Genomic DNA, 19,064 nt, shown 5'->3' on the forward strand with positions numbered 1-19,064 from the left:
ACTCAGTTCGCCTGGTGAAATTATGCATTTTGGAGAAATATGCGTAGCAATCCCGCCAGGCGCTCCAATTTGGAGATCAATAGGAGTGTCCTTTCTCCGGCAGCGGATATAGCCTGGAACAGAACTCTGCATATAGAGAGTGTTGCGTTGCCGAGAAAATGGGAAAAAATATTATCCCGGATGAACTATTATTTTTCATAGAGGTACAATTGAGTGGCAATTTGCTTTATTCTATGGTTGGGTGGGGTGCTTGCTTGAATCGGCCACAATTAAGTTCGCATCGCACGCGACGATGGCACTAGGCCAAGAGAGTTTTGCAACAGCTGTACCGGTAACTCCGTTGGGGAACGCTCATAGTTTCGCTAGTGTTCTGGAACACTATACTTTCTCGTTCATCTGCTTTCCTTGTTCTGCCGCCGCTATTAGCTGGCGCTGACTGTATAACTTATGTGAAACAACCCTCTTTCGTCCTACACCATCTCGCACAATGCGGACTTTCGGCTAATTCTAACCGTTTCAGGCGAAGCACCCCACCCGTCCGTAGTATAAAACAACACTTGCCAAATGCCACCTCGTACGAAATTTGAGCCCGAAAAGAGCTTTTTTTTCCGGTTTTCTCTGGGCAATGCAGTGCTCAGTAGGATGGACTCAGCAATTGATTGCGGGTCACGAAGAGAGTCACTGTGCAAGTATTTCAACTGCCTTAGGTTTTTGCCATGCACTGAAGATTGCAGGCTGTCTGGCATTTTACCTTTACCTAAACATGGCGGCCACTGAAGGGCCAGAAAATACTGGTCAATCTCCAAGGGCTGACCATGAATGGAAAGCGCACAGCACGTAAAAACATGTGAACAAGGCTGCTACCGCTCGTTAGGATGGGGATACATAGAGTAGGTGCTCTAAACTTATCACGTTGCTTTAGGTATGGCTGACTATGTATACATAAACAGTTTTGTTACCCTGGCAAGAGAAAAACTGGCATCACAGTGCAGCACTGAAGAAAAATTGCGCTCAGGTGAAATGGGATACAATCCTGCAATTGTCCTCTTCACGGCGTCATGCCCAACAACACTTCCTACCAGCGCTAGCAAGTTGCAATTGCATTAAAAACATCCGTAGCAACATGTAACAGGCCCAATGCAAATATTTGTGCACTCAGTATTGTATTGGGTTTTATGGCGCAACACATGGCATAATTTATTTCAAAAATAGGGTGTCCTCAGCGAAAGTCCTTGTCCGGACAAGGACTCCGAGGAGCCCATCAAATTGAATGCAGGCCTCGGCCTTCTCAGGACTGAGAAAATGGATGAGGTGCGTCATAAAATGCGCAAAGGCACGGGGTAAAAATGTTTAGAATGAATATACTGTACGCTTAGCTAAACAATCAAAACCAAAAGGCTCTGTGGGTACTCATTTCACCAGCAACAAAATGCTGTCATGTGAGAATGTAGCTTCAGCCAGCAGTAGGCTGCATCAAAGCTGCATCAACCCATACAAGCCAGCACACTGGATGCCACAGGCGATGTCTTTATTCTGTTTGGAAACAATGGCCGCGATGCGGGGCTCAAGCCTTGTAGCCACGGCTCTTCCTTCGGCCACGGGCACGCTCGAACTTGCGTCCCTTCGATCGCACGTACGGCCTAGTAAGAAAGCAAAGAAAAACGACAGTAAGAAATATGCCAAACCAATTGAAAACAGAACTTGCATTCACATGTGAAACACACTCTGAATACAGTAACACCTCGTTGATACGTTCCGGGTTCATATGCTCAAGTTCGCGGCTGTTTTTTGTGGCAGTCACCCGCCGTGGTAGCTTCTCTGCAGTGCCTCGATGCAGCGAAGCGAAGCACCAGTAGCACGACCAAGAACATAAAAATTAAAACGACCCACTAGCATTCACGACTGTCGTTTCTGCGGTGACGAGATATGAAGAGAAGTGCTGAGGTTTCTTCGCGGCGCATAAGGGAAAGGAGGCAAAGCTTCTATGAACTAAAGCGATGCGCTTCTACAGTCTACAACGAATGTCGCTTCAACTAAATATTTCCAACTCCCTGTCAGCTCACCATAGAAAGTAATGGAACAAACTTTTCATTACAACGAACCATTTTTTGGGTGCGTTTGCGCTAGAACGAAATTTTTGCTATGCGAAGCTAGGTTTAAAAATCTAGCGATAAAACAAGCATATCGCCGCCCATCTGTGCACTCCCGTAGGTCCACGCTGCTTTGTTTCAGTGAACTTATGCTGGAACCAATTGATCCACTCATTCAAATACACATGAAGACCGCCATTGTTTGGTGGTGATGACAATCGGGCCGGCTGCCTTGCGACAAGGCGCGGGTGCAAGTCCCTGCTTTCTTCCAAGCCAGAGCCGCAACCAATCCATCGCCACAGGACGCAGAAGCTTGGCACAAGCAGCAGCGCATTTGCCCTAGTTTTTTCACTCGTACTTGTGTGCTGCTATCGACACGAGCATGACGACTTTGTCTAGGCAGCGGACATTCCTTTCCTCCGAGGAGCTGAGTGATGAAGCCATAATTGAGGGCATTCGCCACAGCGACACACCTTCGGATGATGACAGCGACACAGAGGATTTAGCACCACCATCTGCACTAAATGTGATGGAAGCATTTGATGTGCTCCGCAGATTTATTGGCGCTCATGATGACGATCTCGCGGTGCAACTGCTGACCGAGTGCGAAAGTCGCACCACGGCACTCGTGGCAAAAAAAATATAAAAAAGCAGAAGAAGCTGACAGACTTCTTTGGAAATAAATAATGTTTTGGGACTATGTTGTCCAACCTGACAAGTGTTCTTGGGCTGTTTCCGCCTCAACGAAATTTTTCACGTGCCCCGTCAGTTTCGTTGTAGCGAGGTTCAACTATATACAAACGGCCAGGTCTGGGAAACAGCTTAAACAAGCAGAAACACTGCGAAAATCAGCCGCCGCGGTAGCGTTCCGACAATAGTTGGGCGCAAAGCATCCAAAAATGACAAGGAAGAGAATTTGGTTACTTTCATCGCTGCCACCGATGGACCGGATGCGTTACGAATTTCCTTCCTCGCAAAGTCGGCGCGAACGCGGACTGAATTCAATGAGCATCGGAATAGGATCTGTTCAGCTCCTGTGCCAAGAAATGCCATTTGACACTTTCATAAAGTGAAATTGTCAATGAATATTTTTTTACCTCATTCAACAGTTACGTTTCTCAAAATCAGGCGGTTTGGACCGCGCCCTAAGGGAAGGGATAAAGAAGGGAGTGAAAGGAAGAAAGAGGTGCCATAGTGGTGCCCACAGCAGCCCTTGTGCTGTGTGCAGGTGGTCCGAGCCCTCCACCACTCCACTACGGCACCTCTTTCTTCCTTTCACTCCCTCCTTTATCCCTTCCGTTATGGCAGGGTTCAGGTGTCTGCCAATATACGGGACAGATACTGCCCCATTCCTTTCCTCAAAAACCAATTACCATTATTATTATTGGATCATACGTTTTTGCCGCAATTAAAAATTATCAACGAGGTTTTACTGTATATAGGATGCCAAGCAATAAAATACCGCATACAATACGAGGTTTTTCCCCATTATTAGTGTCCTAAATTTATGCCTCCTACTATTTGCGGATCCGTACAAAACTTTTCGAAGTTGCCCTCGAAGTTTGGCGCCGTTATTGCCGTGTGGCCACGGCTAAGCTTTGTTATTATGCTGGCTATGGCTTGGCTTCGTTACCCTAGTGCCACGGTGTCGTTTCTTTGTTGTTGAGCTGAGTGCGCAGCTTCACAGCGAACGTGTAACTCACTCATCCTGAAGTGCACATTCCTTTTTCCGTAGTGAAGGAGTACGATGTCTGGGCCACGAAAACGGTATTCGGCTGTTTTCAAGTGAAAGGTGATTTTAGCTGCTGAGAACATCGGCAACAGTGCGGCCTGGAGGCAGTTTGGTGTCACCGAGGGAAGCATTCGCGGCTGGCGACGACAGAAGGAAGCCCTTTTTACGTGCAGCGGGACGCGATGAAGCTTTCGCAGCACGAAGAATGGCACATTAGCCATGCGAAAGACTGGATGAACGAGGGTCTTGCCCTCGAATGGATGAAGTCCGTGTGGAGTAGGCGGCCAAGTGCACTATGTTTTTCCCGTCTATCCTCGTACTGGATGCCTTTCGTTGCCATTTGGCCGACTGTGAAGAGGCTGCTACGCAATTGCGACAGTGAACTCGTCGTGATCCCGAGTGGGATGACCTCACAACTGCAGCCTCTTGATGCCTGTGTTAAAAAACCCATGAACGAAGCAGTCAAGCGGTGCTACGCAGAGTAAATGCGCTCAGGTGAGCCTGCAGTGATGCTGACCGGGCGGCCGAAGCGGGCATTGCCAGCCACGCTGTGCAAATGGATTGTGGACGCATGGGCGACCATCCCAGAGGACTTTGTGCGCCGTCCTTTTAAGAAGTGCAACATATCGAACGCCCTCGATGGCACAGATGATGAGTACCTGTGGGATGATTTGGTGGACAAAGAAATGTCCGAAGAAAGCGCTGCTGAAGATGGAAGTGATTGAAGTGCGGGGCCTGATTTCAATAAATGCCTTCTCCGTGCTTTCATAACTTGAATTATACGCGGGTAAATCTTTTTTTTCTCCCCATTTCGGGTCTTTAAATTTTCACCTCGTATTCGGGTTAGTATTATACGCGGGTTTTTGCAGCACAATTCAACTGACTGAAAACATGTATTAAAATTATGAATTACCATGAGTCAAGAGAACATTACTATGTCTATGCGCATGCAATACCTGATCGAAGCAAGAGACTAGTACTCACTTGGTGTGACTGTGGGGAACTCCTGGAGCTGGTCCAAAGTGGCGGCAGGCCTCACGGGCATTACGAGGTCCTGCACAGATCAGAGGCCATATTTCTATATTAGACCAGAACATTTTCAGCCGTTTCATTTCACTGCACAGGTCACATGAGCTTTGTCAGGGTGCTCAAAGAAAAATTTGTAAAACATGACGTTTAACATCAGGACTGACACATGGACTATGGGAAAAAACAAAGGAGGGCTCTATTATTTTAGGACCTCAGGGTACTTTAATGTGTGCTGCCACTGCACAGCACACAGGTGCTTTTGCAATCTGCCCCCATGAAAATGTAGTTGCCACAAGCTGGAGTGAATCTGCGACACCTTGGAGTCAGGAGCCAAAGTCAAAGCCACTGAGCCACCAAAACAGGTCTACCCTAAAAAAGTTCTCCACTTAAGGGGGGACACGGGTCTTTCGGGCCGAAAAATCTCGAAAAAATCAGTTTTTAGAAAATGTTATTTTCGAAATCAGCAGCCATTTATCTACCTCTCTGTTAAATTTCTCGCCTCTAAGGTCAGTATTTTACTCACAATACCAATTTATATAATCCATGTCGCCCGAATTTGAGCTGAAATCGGCGCCGAAACAGCAGTATTTCGCAAAGCGTAGCTCCCGTTTCATGCGCGGCACCGCAGCCATCTTGGTCTCATTTGAAAAAGCCGCCTTTCGCCTTCAATTTCCCGCCACCACGGCTTCCGTTCGCCCATTGGTTGCCGAGAAAATAGCAAAAAAGAAAAGGTAGTATTCAAAATCCTATTGGCTGCCGCGGATCACGTGACAGCAGGTCGTCATCCGATTGGTGGAGCTGGCTGGCAGCGTCTGCTTGATGCGCCTGAGCCGCGGGGAGACGCGACTCTGTGCCGGACCGTGCAGTGCAAGAAACGCGCAGCGATGCCTGGTTCAGAGCGCAAGGTGCACTCAAGGCATAAATTCGGCAAGAAAAGGAAGAAGTCGCTGGTCGATAACCTCAAGAGACGCCCTGCTGTGCGCCCCGACAATGATGAAACTCCTGCGCTGAACGATCGTGTCGGCGAGGCCGCGCAGTTAGGCCTAACGCGCTCCGCAGCACGGGAAGCTGTAAGCGGCAGCGCCCGCATCCGCCGTGATACAGTGATGCTGGAGCCCTCAGATGTGCTCCAAAATAAGACGAAGACTGAACAAAAACTGCGAGAACTCGCCTCAACTCCAGCAACGAAGCGGAAGTCTCGTTGTTTACGTGACGGCAGCGCGTCGGACTGTCTGCTCGACGAGGCAAGCTTCACGATCGTTTGTTTGGAATCGCTCAACAGTTTGTTGAAACTTGTGAAGTGTAAAACGTGTGGCGGCAATGACTTGAGCTTCGTAAAAGATGAGCGAGAATACGGCCTTGCCGTTAAACTTTCTCTTCAATGTGCGAGCTGTGGAGACGCATCGCCTGCATGGAGTTCGCCGCGGGTACGTGGCGATCAGAAGATCAACCCTTTTGTGGTGAATGTGCTCGCTGCTCGTGCAATGCAGAGCACTGGCAACCAGCAGACAGCTCTAAATGACATTTTTTCATCGCTGAACGTTTCGCACCGCGGTCTCCACAATAAAACGTGGCAAGACTATGTGAAAAAAAAGTTGACACCTGCAGCAGCTCGTGCAGCCGAAGAAGTTACACAAGAGTGTGCGCGGTCGGTTCGAGAACTTTATAATGAATTGGACCTTGGGAACCCCGGCAATATTGCAGTATCATACGACGGCACTTGGATGACACGCGGCCACACATCCCACATTGGTGTGGGAACCGTCATCGAACTGTTTACCGGGCTTGTGCTGGACTATGTTGTATTGTGCAACTTCTGTGCCGGCTGCGAGCGAGGCCCAAAAGAAGGTGACCCATCATACCAGTCCTGGAGGGCTGGGCACCTATGCCAAAAAAACTCAGAAAAAAAGGCTGGAGAGATGGAAGTTGAGGCAGCCCTTATTCTTTTTGAAAGGTCGTTGAAGAAGTGTGGCCTTCGCTATACCACAATGCTTTCGGACGGTGATAGTCGGGCTTTTCTAGCTGTGCAAGAGGCAGATGTGTATGGATACATCAAAGTAAAAAAAGAAGACTGCATAAACCACGTGCAGAAACGTATGGGAACAGCGTTGCGGACTTTGTTGTCCAAACACAAAGGTGCCGAAAACCTTGGAGGAAAAGGCAAACTGACAGGCAGCCTCATAACGAAGTTAAGCTCCTATTATGCCTGGGCTTTAAAATCCCATAATGGGGATGTAGAGGCTACGCAGAAGGCTGTGATGGCCACCTACCACCACATTACTTCTACTGATGAGGCATCAAACCATAGCTTCTGCCCATCGGGACTGGACTCTTGGTGCCAGCAAAATGCGGCAGCAGCCCGAGGCGAATCTGCTCCAAAGCATCGGTACAACATTCCACCCCATGTTGCTAAAGCATTGCTCCCTGTCTATGAGCGACTGTCGGATAGGAAGCTCTTAGAGCGGTGCCATAGGGGTAAAACCCAAAACAGTAAATAAAGCCTACACTCTTTGATATGGGCCTTGGCACCCAAAGAGCGCCACGCATCATTGTTTACTGTTGAGGCTGCCGTGGCTGAGGCAGTAATGCGGTTCAACGCAGGCAGCAAAAGAACTTCTGCAGCAATATTACAGGAACTGGGCCTCAATACGAATGCTATGAGCGCAAAAAGAATGCGAGAGAAGGATGAGCGCCGAGAGCAAAAGTGCGCTCGAAAGCATTCCATTGCGGAAAATATTCAAGGAGTGCTCAAGAAGCGGCACCTGGATACTACTGGCAATCAAAAGGACTACATTCCTGGTGGCTACTAGCCATTTCCTATTGTAAATATATTACTGCACTTGTAAATATTTATTAAACTGTCCCCTGCTTGTTTTTGGGGCTTTTCTCAAAATGCATATGGTTGACTGCTAGCAGTCTTGAGGCCTTGATATCTCAGCAACCAAGTCACATAGAGCTGAAATTTCGGTTGCAATGGAAAGCCTAATGTATGCTGTGTGAAATGTTGGGAGCAGTTTTTTTCATTTTACCTTAAAAAAATAATTATTTTCGTTAATTTACCATTACTTGGTACACACATTTTTTATACTGAAATTCAGAAGGTTGTAAAATGAGTAATAATTGACATATCAAAAATCTGCTCTCAACATTTCATAATTCACTATTCTGGCTATCTAACCATGCCTTAAAATTAATTTTAGATGAAATCATTATTTTGCTATTTGGGCCTCAAACAATGGGCATTAATTGTTAATTATCTTGAAAACTAATTGGCCTACACTTAAAATAAATGCATATTTGAAATCAGCATAAAAATTTGAATAAGTCTATGCATTTTTATTAAGATTGGTCAAAAAACAACAAAAACAGCTTTAAGACCAGTGTCCCCCCTTAACACAAACCGCTGCCTGAATGCCCCAACATGCACTTGTTTAGCTTTACTAGAGTTACAGTTCCACCAAAAGAACCAGATTTATTTTTATTCTTGAACTGAATTTCAAAAGGCTATAAGGAGGAAGCAGGTGCAAGTTGGGAAAAAAATCTTGAAAAAAAAAAAACACAGCTGAAATCATCTCACTCTTGCTATGAGAAACCATTAACTAATGAAATGATCGACAAGGTTGCTCACAAAGAATCGCTGAAACGTTTCTATTATGCTCGTCAGGAGTAGACAGCATCGTTTGAAGGACCACTACACCTACCTTTCTTGCCAATATGAAAATCCGACTCCTATTCGTAGCTAAGACCAAAAATAAGACAAGTGGCTACCAGCTGTCACTTGGAAGAAATATATCCCATTGTTCGATGCTTTCTTCACAGTAACAGCTCAGATGGGTGACACCATTTTGAAAATGCCACAGCAGCATGGCTGCCGAGCAAATTCCCATGATATGCAAACACTTTGGTAAAAAGTATAAAAGAAGCTCTGGAAAGCAAGCTACTCAGTTCATCCAAAGCTGAGTCAACAAGTGAGAGAACAACTACGAAAGATTAACCAATGGTCAAGACGACTTCAGCACTCGCGTTGTTCGCCTAGTACAGAGTGAGCTGTGGACGCAGCAAAAAAGTAGCACAATGGCAATTTTTTTCAGGAATGATTGCAAGAGAATTCAGTGCGCTGTAGCAAGTTACAGCCTTGTATGAGATTGGCAGCAGCGAATCAACTAAAAAAAGAACTACACAAGCTGCTCTAGTGGCAGGGATGTTTTCATTAAAAGACAGGAGAACAGTAAAGGCGGGTTCATATGCAAGTGAACGAGCGGTTGAGTGGTGCGTTGCAGCGAAAATTTCCAACTTGTTGAAACTCGCCACTTACCGCCACGACGGTAGGGCCCGCTAGTGTTTTCACTTGCATGTGAAACAGGCCTAAGGAGCAAAGAAGCGTCACGAAACAGCTCGGAGTGGACGAGCTCCCAGCAGGCGAAGTGAGTCGGGCCATATAGAAGCGTTTTTTACCTTGCACCAAAGTGAAGCGAATGGAAAGACAGAACTTGAACACTGTATGCAATTGCACCAGGGCTGCTCCAGCTAATCCAAAAAGTTTGAAGCAAAAATGACCAACTGCATTGCATGCGTGTACAATATTGCACACGCTGCATGTTCAACAGGCAGCTACCATCAAGCCCAAACCTGAATATAAATATGAAGGTACAATTATCTGCTACGCTCACGACAGCAAAGTGAAAAGAAAAGCATGTGAGGCGGCTCTCGCCTCGCACAGATAACCACAGCTGCCGTGCACTAAGTGTTGCTGTGAGCCATCAGCCAAACAGGCATTAACGCCGAGCTCCAAATACCATCGCTATATGCAGGACTGTCCCAATTCCTATTCAGGGTAAATAGGGGCGGGATGACATTTTGCAATGGAAATAGCCTGGTTTATTGCAAGCAGTTCCTGCCAGTAACTATCATCCACAATTCAATGCGTGCTCTTCATAAATGCTCCCTCAGGTCCACGGTCAATCGATAAATGGTTCAGCAACCGGTGGGTGTGCCGACGGCGACAAGAAAGCCAGGGACGGGAGCTGGACAGCTATCACTGTAAATGTGCGGCCCCTACGAAAGTTTTATGGTAATTTCTTTTGCTATGTCAGTCACCTCATACAGAGGTCCCCACTACAAAGCTTGATACCAAACTGAACCCTATAGCAACAACGGCTGTTGAAAAGGCCCTCCGCAGCTTTACTTCCACAGTGCCCAGGAAGAGTGGTCATCCATTTTGGTGGCACATTGATGACTAGGGGTCACAAGTGCCACACTGGTGAGCGTAAACTTATCAGTACAGCTCTTTTGTGTTTTTGCGTTTCGGAGTTTTTAGTGTTCCCGAGCATTTGTGTGACCTGCAAGCGTGCACAGCCAAATGAGGATCCTCTAGCACCTAGTTTGGAGGCTAGACAGAAAAACGGGTGCCAAGAGAAACACGAAGTAAACTGGGGCCAGATGAAGGTGGAGGGTGCACAGCTGGCTCTGCTTGGACCTTTGCTCTTGTGGTTCGCAGATCGCCATGCTCTGCGATGGAAACAGCACCCTTGGTTCCATGCAGTTGAAGAGGGGAATGTTCATGGGTTCAAGCCTATACGAAAGGAACGCTGCCATATGTGAATATACGTACTGGGTTCTCTTCCAGATAGATGGCTGCAACATCATGAACGTCCTCACTCTTAAAATGTAAGTGGCAGGAACCAAGGGAAATGAAAAATCGCCGCTGTGAACACCAACCACCCTCAAAAGTGCCGAATGAAGGGCAGCAACGGCTTTCCTGAGCACTCTTTTGAAAGCAACCACACGGCAGCTTGCAGGGGCGTATAGCTGGACTGTCCACAGTGTTCTCCCCACGGTGGGCGGCAGTGGTTTTGCCGCCCACCTCTCAGTCCGACCGCCCGTGTCTCCAACCACTTGCCCACCTCTCGGGCTTAAATTTTGCTACAGTCGTGACTCGGGGGCCACTTTCTGTTGATGTGGACGCTACGAGCGCGAGGCGCCGGCTTCCACAAGTATATTCTAGTGGACATACGGTCCCTAGGGACTATAGTGGACACAAGCGCGCTGTTCGTACACGCTCACAAACTAGAGACGCAGGCTGTACAGCTGGCGGCACGGATTGTTGTTGTTGTGACTGGGAGAAGGATGATTAAAGGATATTGCACGGGCCTGCCTACTGGCTCGAGCCGAGCCACCACCGCTGCCGCGTGCAGATAGAGAAGAATTATAGGATAAGAGGAAAGAGAAAAAAGAAAAGAAAAGACGCGCGTCGCAGCAACAACCGCGCCCGCCGAAGCGGACGCTGCTGAAAAAACAGATAAGCGGCCGAAGCCGCGATCGCTGGTACGTCCGGGTACGTGACCTTCACGCACGCCGATACCGATCGTGCTGCTCACGCTTACGGCGGCTTTCTTTTACTTGATTTCATTATTGTTTATGTTTCTGGACAGCTGCATTTTTCTTTTCGTGCAATAGCACAGCGCCTATTTGTCTTCCGCATTTACACTTTCAAAACGTTCCGTTTTTCACCACAATGCGGCGCCACTGACCACTCCGCATTCGGACTTGGCTTTGTGCGTTCTAGCGCTAGCGAGGCGTCCTTAGCCCTTAGCGTTCACATGTGAACAAACCAAACAAAGTATTTGGAGTTGTGCCGTGCACTGAAGATGGGTCCGAAGAGAAAAGTTGGACAGCCGTCTGTGCTGCCGTTTTTTTCTCCGAAAGTGACCGAAAACGTTATTGGCGGTACCGAAGAACAACATGCACAGCCAATGGCAACCGATGTGGATGTTGAGCCCCCGACATCGCCCACGTCGAAGAGGCAGAAATCAAATACATATAATGATGGCAGTTCAACATCAAGCGTTGAAGCAACATGCAGTGTACCAAATACTGGCGAAGACAGCAAGCACGCATCGGTATTCAACGCATCTTGGATTATTGACCGTCCTTGGCTTTTCTACGACAACATCAAAGGTGGGATGTTTTGCAAGCTGTGCATAAAATATAATAAGAGGCCTTTCGAGAAGCCAGTGTGGAACACAAAGCCTTGCAAAAGGATCCGGCTCGAAAGTGTTCGTAAACACGAAGCGTGCCAGTCGCACCGCGACGCTATAGCCCTTGAAGCACACAGCATAGTGTCACCGCTTGAGAAATTGCAGTTGCCGGTCTCTCGCGACGCTATGAGGCACGCATTCGCATCTATGTATTACCTGTGCAAACACAGGATACCGCACACTACGAACTTCGAGCCGCTTCTCAGTCTGCTCTCGCTGCTTGGGCTTGATGTGAAAGCACAGATAACAACCGGAAAGAACGCCACGTACTGCAGCCAGAGGTCTATTCAGGAGATGGTAACCTGCCTTTCGGATGTTATTGAGGACAAAATCCTACACGAACTTCGGCAGAGTGAGCATTATGCACTTATGTTCGACGAAACAACCGACTGCGCAACACTGGAGCAGCTTGTCATCCACTGCAGGTACATGTTCAATGGGGAATTAAAAGTGAAATTCTTGGCCATGATTGATGTGCTGCCAGTGCTGGACATCCTCCAACCACATCTTAATGATGAAAGAGCATTAGCTCTCAATGCTACCAACATTGCATGTGCCGTGGAAGGTTTTATGGCCAAGAAGGGCCTGCTCTTTGACACCCTTCGCGGAATTGGAACTGACGGTGCACCTGTTATGACAGGAAAGAAGGGTGGAGCTGTGAAGTTGTTAATTGACAAGCAAAAGGCTCTAACAGCACCCCAGAGCTTTCAAGCTGTAGGGATACACTGTGCGGCACACAAGCTCAACCTAGCAGCAATTGTACAACTTTTATGCATTCAGCCCAGTTCGAACAGCTGGACTGAGTGCTGTACAAAAAATTCTGGAGCACCAAGGTGGAGGAAAGATCATTGAGCCATCTACCACCCGATGGCTAGGCGTTGGAGGGTCATGCACAGCCATCCACAGTAATTTCTCGGCCATCATAGTCAGCCTGTCCAGGGAGGCAGAAGAACGCAATGACATCAAGGCAGCAGGACTGCTCAAGTTTGTGATGAATGTGAAGTTTGCCAGCACCCTACTGATGATGTGTGAGCTTCTCCCATCCATTGATAGGCTTTCAAAAGCACTTCAGAAGTCGACCCTGCACGTGGGCATTGTGCAAGATCTTATCGAATCTTGCATAAAGACCCTGGAAGCACAGGGCAACAGTCGAACAAAGGTGAATGACTTTTGTGTTAGCCATGACATACAGCTGACAGCCACAGAAGAATCGGAGGAATGGCTGCGGACCACCAAAACAACATTTATTAACAAGCTGGTAGAAAATATCAAGGACAGGTTCCAAGACCGCCCTATACTGGCAAGTTATTCTACTGTGTTTGCCCGCAGCAACTACGAACAGATGGTGGGTGGCGCAATGGCATTGAAATTGCCAATGCTCTGGAGAAGCTGTGCCCCACTCTTGGCAAGTCCTATACCCAGGACATGCTTGCAGAGTGGATTGCATTTGCAAACTTCGTGCTTGTGTCTGAGCACGTGCAAAAGATGCCAGCAGAAGACTTCTTGCTTTTTGTGGCACATGAACTGAAAGAGCTGTTCCCACTTATGGCGCATATAGCTGGGTCGTACCTTGTTTTCCCACCACACACAGTAGACTGCGAGAGAGACTTCTCAGCTTTGAAGCTTATTAAGACTCAACTGCGAAATCGCCTGAAAGAGAAGTCGTTGGACTGTCTGATTCGTATCGCATGTGAAGGGCCTGAAGTCAACAGCTACCCATACAATATAGTAGTGGAAAAGTGGGCCAAGATGAAGAATCGGCGGCTGAAGGTGTGATATGCAAAATATGCAGAAATAAATGCATCTTGCATAGTGCGACTGTGCTTGGACGTCTGCTGTGTTGTCATTATTCTTTATTACACCCCCCCCCCCCCCCCCCCCCCCCCGCTGTCCTCAAATGTCCACCTCTCAAAATTTTCTGGGGAGAACCCTGACTGTCCACTAAGATTCCAAACACGACAGACTAAACAGTTCTGCGTAACCCACTATGTACCACATAGCCAACTCTGGGCAGACTGCACTCAACTAGCTGCACATGCTGCAATTAGGTGCCTTCAAGCCCCACAATGCATATCCACTGGCTCAGAACAGCTATTAGAGACACTGCTTGGCTCCACCCTCGTGATACAAATGGAGACATGTTACAACACAAACAAGCTGTGGCACAATGAAGAATGCTACAATGCTGAAAATGCTTGCCACTTCACCACAGGCAAGTTACTCAAATTCACGGGCACAAGTTTGCCCTTATCAGCTTTCTTTCAAATCCACTGCACTTTATTACGGTTCCACCACACCCGCGTGACTATCCTGCTGTTACACTGCAGTGGTTACTCTGATGACAGGACTGGTCACCCACCTAGCCCTGGTATACAAATGCAGTCTTACTATGCAGGCAAACATGGTGTGCAATGGCTGCTGTTGATGAGCCGTTAAGACAGGAAATGTAGGCAGACATATACGTGATGACCCTATGCTTTCGGGATGCCATCACACCTGGTACTGCCAAGGCATCAGTCGCAACACCCCATCAACGTTTATGTTGGTCTGTAGCCGACCACCCACGCAGCCACGGCAATCAAGGGGGGCCTACGGGTGCGGGGTGCTGTCGCAGACCGTGTGCCGACAACTGTGCAGCTCAAACACGCACACATTTATGCGCAAAACGCCGGACCTAGACATTTTACATATAAAAATGACAGCGAAAAAAGGTCCAAGACATACATGCTTCGACCCCAAATAGTAGTGCAGAAGTGACTAAGCGACAGGTGGATCTGCTTCTATGCTGTTTCAAAGGTAAACTCACAGCATGCATGATACAGTAATTATGCAAACGGCCTCTACTACATCGATCAGAAGTGGATGTACCAGTGTTGGAACCAAGGGGAACAGCTTGCCGGTATTGTGAACTGAATGCCATTGTTCCAGTCTATGTTGGACAAATAGCAACCGGTATAGCAGCAAGATAGCCCCATAAGATCAGGCACCCAGAAGCCGAAAGACCTATCAATTACAAATGACCCTTGCTTTAACATACACTTATACAGCAAGTTATCAGATAAAAATTAAAAAGCAAGGTTTATCACCCACACCGGGAAAAGTGAATGCCTTGAGCTTAGTGAACTACCCACGGGGAGAAAGAAGTGTTGCCACCAGCCGAATGGAACATGATCGGGCAGTGACAGTTCAGTGGTAACATTTAGTGATGATACTTAGTCATGTGACCTGGCAAGGACTGTACCTGATCATGTATACTCATCCCGGAAGCCCCACCCAAGCAACGGTGGCGGGTGACCATGCTCAGCCTGCGGCCGTGTGCATTCTTGAGCACCTTGGCCCTCTACCCCAGTAAGCAATTTCATAATCTGTTATATCATGGAGAGCATGCTGTTGCCTGCATTTTCACTATGAGTGCTTATGCAGCAAGCAACATCTGTGTTGCACTGATTGTGTGGAAAAAGTGCACACTTGCAAAGTGCAAACTGAGAAAACGTATTTTTTCAGACACAATGGATCATGGACTAGGCCATTGTTCCTCATGTTAACAAGTTCTGCACATTTTTCTTTCGCCATCGCAGTTTGCATGCCTGCATAATTAAACACTCACCTAAAAAGACTTGCCATAAGCATGAACACTATCGAATCAATCCTTGTTCGTAGAACGTCTATAATTATTCATTTTTTTTCTATCACGATCGCAGACTGGAACGCACTTCTACATGATTTTCTTCAGCTTGCCTCCGATCATTGATATGAACAGTCGGTTGGTGTTGTTGACATTGTGTATCGTTTCCTTTCTTTTGTGGCTTCTTTATGCTTGAGTGCATCTCATGTGGTGTTCTACAATTATGCATTGTCCATATCTTGTATTTGCTTTGCCAATCGGAATCTATTTTTTTCAAGGTCGGCGTTTTTGTATCATTTTTTTCTAACTCTACTGCTTGGACTGCATTTGGTCCACATAATGTGATAAATATAAGTATGTTAATGCAAATTTAAGTACACTTTTAAGACATCAGTCATAAGAAATTCATTTTTGTTTAAAATTTTACTCGGGTACAATGAGGTTAGACTCCGGAATGACTGACCAATGAAGTTCTTTTTGCTGCCGCAGGTTTGGATGAGGTGACAGGTCAAGGTGCTCGATCTTTTCACAGTTGACACTGGTCTAATACTTAGCAAACATAATTCTAACTGCTCAATCAAAGCACTGTGCTTGTTTATGTAAAATGTGCAAACGCAGTCAGGAGACCTGAAAACATTCAGTAACAAATCTAGCTGGAAAAAGGAGCCATCACAACGGCGGCCACAGCCACACCTCAAGGAACACACACACAAATGCGTTAAGACCACAGCACATGGCTGTACCATGTTGTAAATCGAGGCTAGTATATGCCACATGCACAGGCTGCCCACGGGGGGTGAAAAAGTGGCACAGAGAGGTGACCAAGGGCACCCACAACCACTCACCCTGCATGAGCACAGTGCCCTTGCCCTTGGGGGCCTTGACAGCCAGCTCGTCGAAGGTGAGGATCTCACCACCAGCCTTCAGGATGCGGGCGCGTGCCCTCTCAGTCACCCGCAGCGCACAGACCTGCATGGCAAAATCCCACACAAGGTTCGTTTGCAGTTTCTATATCTAGCAATGAAGGAAGCCCTTCCTACCCGAGTAAGCATGCATGTTCGAAAGGTAACACTGCAGGAACAGCAATAAACATTTTCTATCCTTCTTAGCGATAACCTACGGGCTGTGCCATAAACTATAAGATGTGAAATTTAGTGCCCCATACTAGCTGGCCTACGAAAACCACTAGCACTTAGTGCGCATGCAGCAACTCTCGCAGTCTGGCGATTCACTCCATCACTCATCAAACGAAAAGTGGGTGCTTGTATGATTTTGACATCTCAAACCGACTCGGGCTATGAGGGATGCCATAGTGGAGGGCTCCGGAAATTTCAACCACCTGGGTTCTTTAGCGTGCACTGACAAAGCACAGTACACGGGCCTCTAAAATTTCGCCTCCATCGAAATTCGACCGCCGTGGCCAGGATCGAACCTGCGTCTTTCGGGACGGCAGCCGAGCACCATAACCACTGAGCCACCATGGCGGCTAGGTGCTTGCTTGTGTGGCATCAAAAAAAAAAAAAAAGTGCGTACAAGTGCATACACACTCCTGTGGACTTTGAAATTCACCACAGTTAGAAGATTGAACATCGGGTCCCTTATATTACAAGCATAACAATGTACATTAAACAAGAAATGAAAAAGCCAGAATGTCATGGAGCACATTAAAGCAAGAATAGAGGCTGAAATTTGCTATACTATAATGGCTTAAAAAAAAAAAAGCAATGAAGAGCGGAGAGTGCTACTTGCAATCCAAAAATAATCCACACTTGAAGTACTGTCCCCGTTCAATTTGGTAGCTTACAGGAACTTATGTCAAGAAAGCAACAGACGAAACTCATCATGCAGGCAAGTGCACAGGCTTAGAACGGATGCCAAAGTTGTTTGAACCCGTTTGGAAGCTGTGAATCACCTCAGCTGGCTATCCCTTGCATTCAGAGAACAAAAAACAAAAACCTTCAGCTGCACTTGTCACCACCTCCTCGTCTTTGTCCAAGCAGCACACATCAAATTACTGCCTAAGCTCTGGCTCTGACGTACTCGCACATCAATATAGAGAAAAAAGTCCGAAGGCGTGAAAACAAGGGACAAACACCCACAGTAAAGTACCTGCGGAAATTGCACTACGATCAAGTTATGCTATGGACAAGTGGCACATGCAGGTGGCTACGGCACTACCAATGTGCCCATCTCATGATGGGTACGAGGCTTTGAGCAGCCCCCACAACACAGCACTGAACGAAACCTCGCGTTTATGCACCTGAATGCCAGGAGGCCGTCAAACACCGGGTGCATGAGGCGCGCAGTAAGTAGACACCGCCGGAAAGCTCGTCAAGTGGAACGTTTTTGCACACCGAAGGCGAAAACGCACGCCAAACCTCACGTTCTCCTCGACCACTGAATGATCCCCATTTAAATCCTAACAAAATGCAGTACCGTAAACATGAACGAGCACCAGCGCAGCCAATCCCGTACAAAATGTTGAGGCACGCCACAAACGGTACCGATGTTAAAGCGGCCGGAGAGGTTTGCCATATCCACATTTGCAACTGGTCAGAGAACAGAACCCCCCCCACCCCCCCCCACCATCACTGCATCCCCGACTAGTAAGTAGGCATGCGAACTGATAGGTCGTGGGTGGGATCACTTACACGGAGCTTGGGCAGCTCGTAGATGCGCAGATCGTCGGTGACGGTGCCGACAATCACGGCGATCAGGCCCTCCCGTCCGGGCTTCTTCATGAAGCGAGCCTGCACCAACAAGAGGGTCCGCATCGTGTCAGCAGCACCGTACCGGCGTGCGTACCACCAATGGCCACCGACTACCGAACAGAGAAAACACGCACCACACGTGCCACCGAGACCGACGGCCGGTTGATTCTGCTCATGAAGAGACGCTTCAGGACAACTTTGTTGAACTTTGCACCAGTCCTACGGGCCAAGAAGCGGTAGACCTGCGTAGCGAAGCGACAGTGAGCCGGTTACCACAGGGAAAACTCCTGACAAGCTCCATTACTAGCAACGACTCATCAAACGCACAAAATACCAACCATTCTAAGAGCAATGCGGCTGCACACAGGTTTAATGAAAGCAGTCTTATATTCTTTTTTAACTCACCTTAACCAGCAGGCCGAGGTAGACATTCTCGCTCTTGGGCCGCTTCCTGACGACCTTTCGGTCGTATTTGTGGCATATATCGATACCCTGCGCATGGAAAGCACATTACGGGACATTTCTCTCTGCGCCAAGGACAAGAAAGCATCATATTTGCAGAAAAATTAAACAGATTCGGTCGATTTAGAATTCACGATACGAGACGGCACTCACCATGGCGGATATACACGCGAAGAGAAAGGAATGATGGGAAGAACGAAGAAACTTATGATCTGGCTTGGTGTGGCTGTCGTTGGCCGTATCCACCCGATGACTTCTTTCTTTAAATATTACAAGTAACAACATAATTAATTGAAAACTAAAAATAAATAACTTAAAACTGTGACTATAAAGTTGTTTGTCACAAAACTGTTGTTTAGGCAATTTTTTTAGTTTTTA

At 47.4% G+C, this 19,064-nt stretch overlaps 1 protein-coding gene and 1 pseudogene across 2 annotated transcripts; one reads left to right on the forward strand and one right to left on the reverse strand.

Annotated features, from left to right (window-relative positions):
* Positions 1-1,511: 1,511 nt before the first annotated feature.
* On the reverse strand, positions 1,512-18,948 carry RpL18 (ribosomal protein L18). Its single transcript, XM_077635130.1, has 7 exons — positions 18,840-18,948; positions 18,630-18,716; positions 18,359-18,466; positions 18,165-18,263; positions 16,359-16,482; positions 4,807-4,876; positions 1,512-1,640 (listed from the first exon to the last, which is right to left on the reverse strand). Exons 1-7 carry the CDS (start codon positions 18,840-18,842, stop codon positions 1,565-1,567), a joined length of 567 nt encoding a protein of 188 aa, XP_077491256.1. The 5' UTR covers positions 18,843-18,948; the 3' UTR covers positions 1,512-1,564.
* Positions 4,887-13,749, forward strand: LOC144101907 (zinc finger protein 862-like; annotated as a pseudogene). The gene has a single exon (XR_013308098.1). The product of XR_013308098.1 is annotated as a zinc finger protein 862-like (transcript).
* Positions 18,949-19,064: the final 116 nt, after the last annotated feature.

This window comes from Amblyomma americanum, chromosome 8 (genome assembly GCF_052857255.1).
Source record: "Amblyomma americanum isolate KBUSLIRL-KWMA chromosome 8, ASM5285725v1, whole genome shotgun sequence".
NCBI classification, from domain to species: domain Eukaryota; kingdom Metazoa; phylum Arthropoda; class Arachnida; order Ixodida; family Ixodidae; genus Amblyomma; species Amblyomma americanum.

Excerpts from the sequence above, each read along its gene's own strand:
- RpL18 (XM_077635130.1), bottom strand. Across the intron at positions 18,467-18,629 it reads ACCTCGGCCTGCTGGTTAAG|GTCTACCGCTTCTTGGCCCG; the intron begins GTGAGTTAAAAA and ends TTCGCTACGCAG. Across the intron at positions 4,877-16,358 it reads GGGCACTGTGCTCATGCAGG|GACCTCGTAATGCCCGTGAG; the intron begins GTGAGTGGTTGT and ends TGATCTGTGCAG.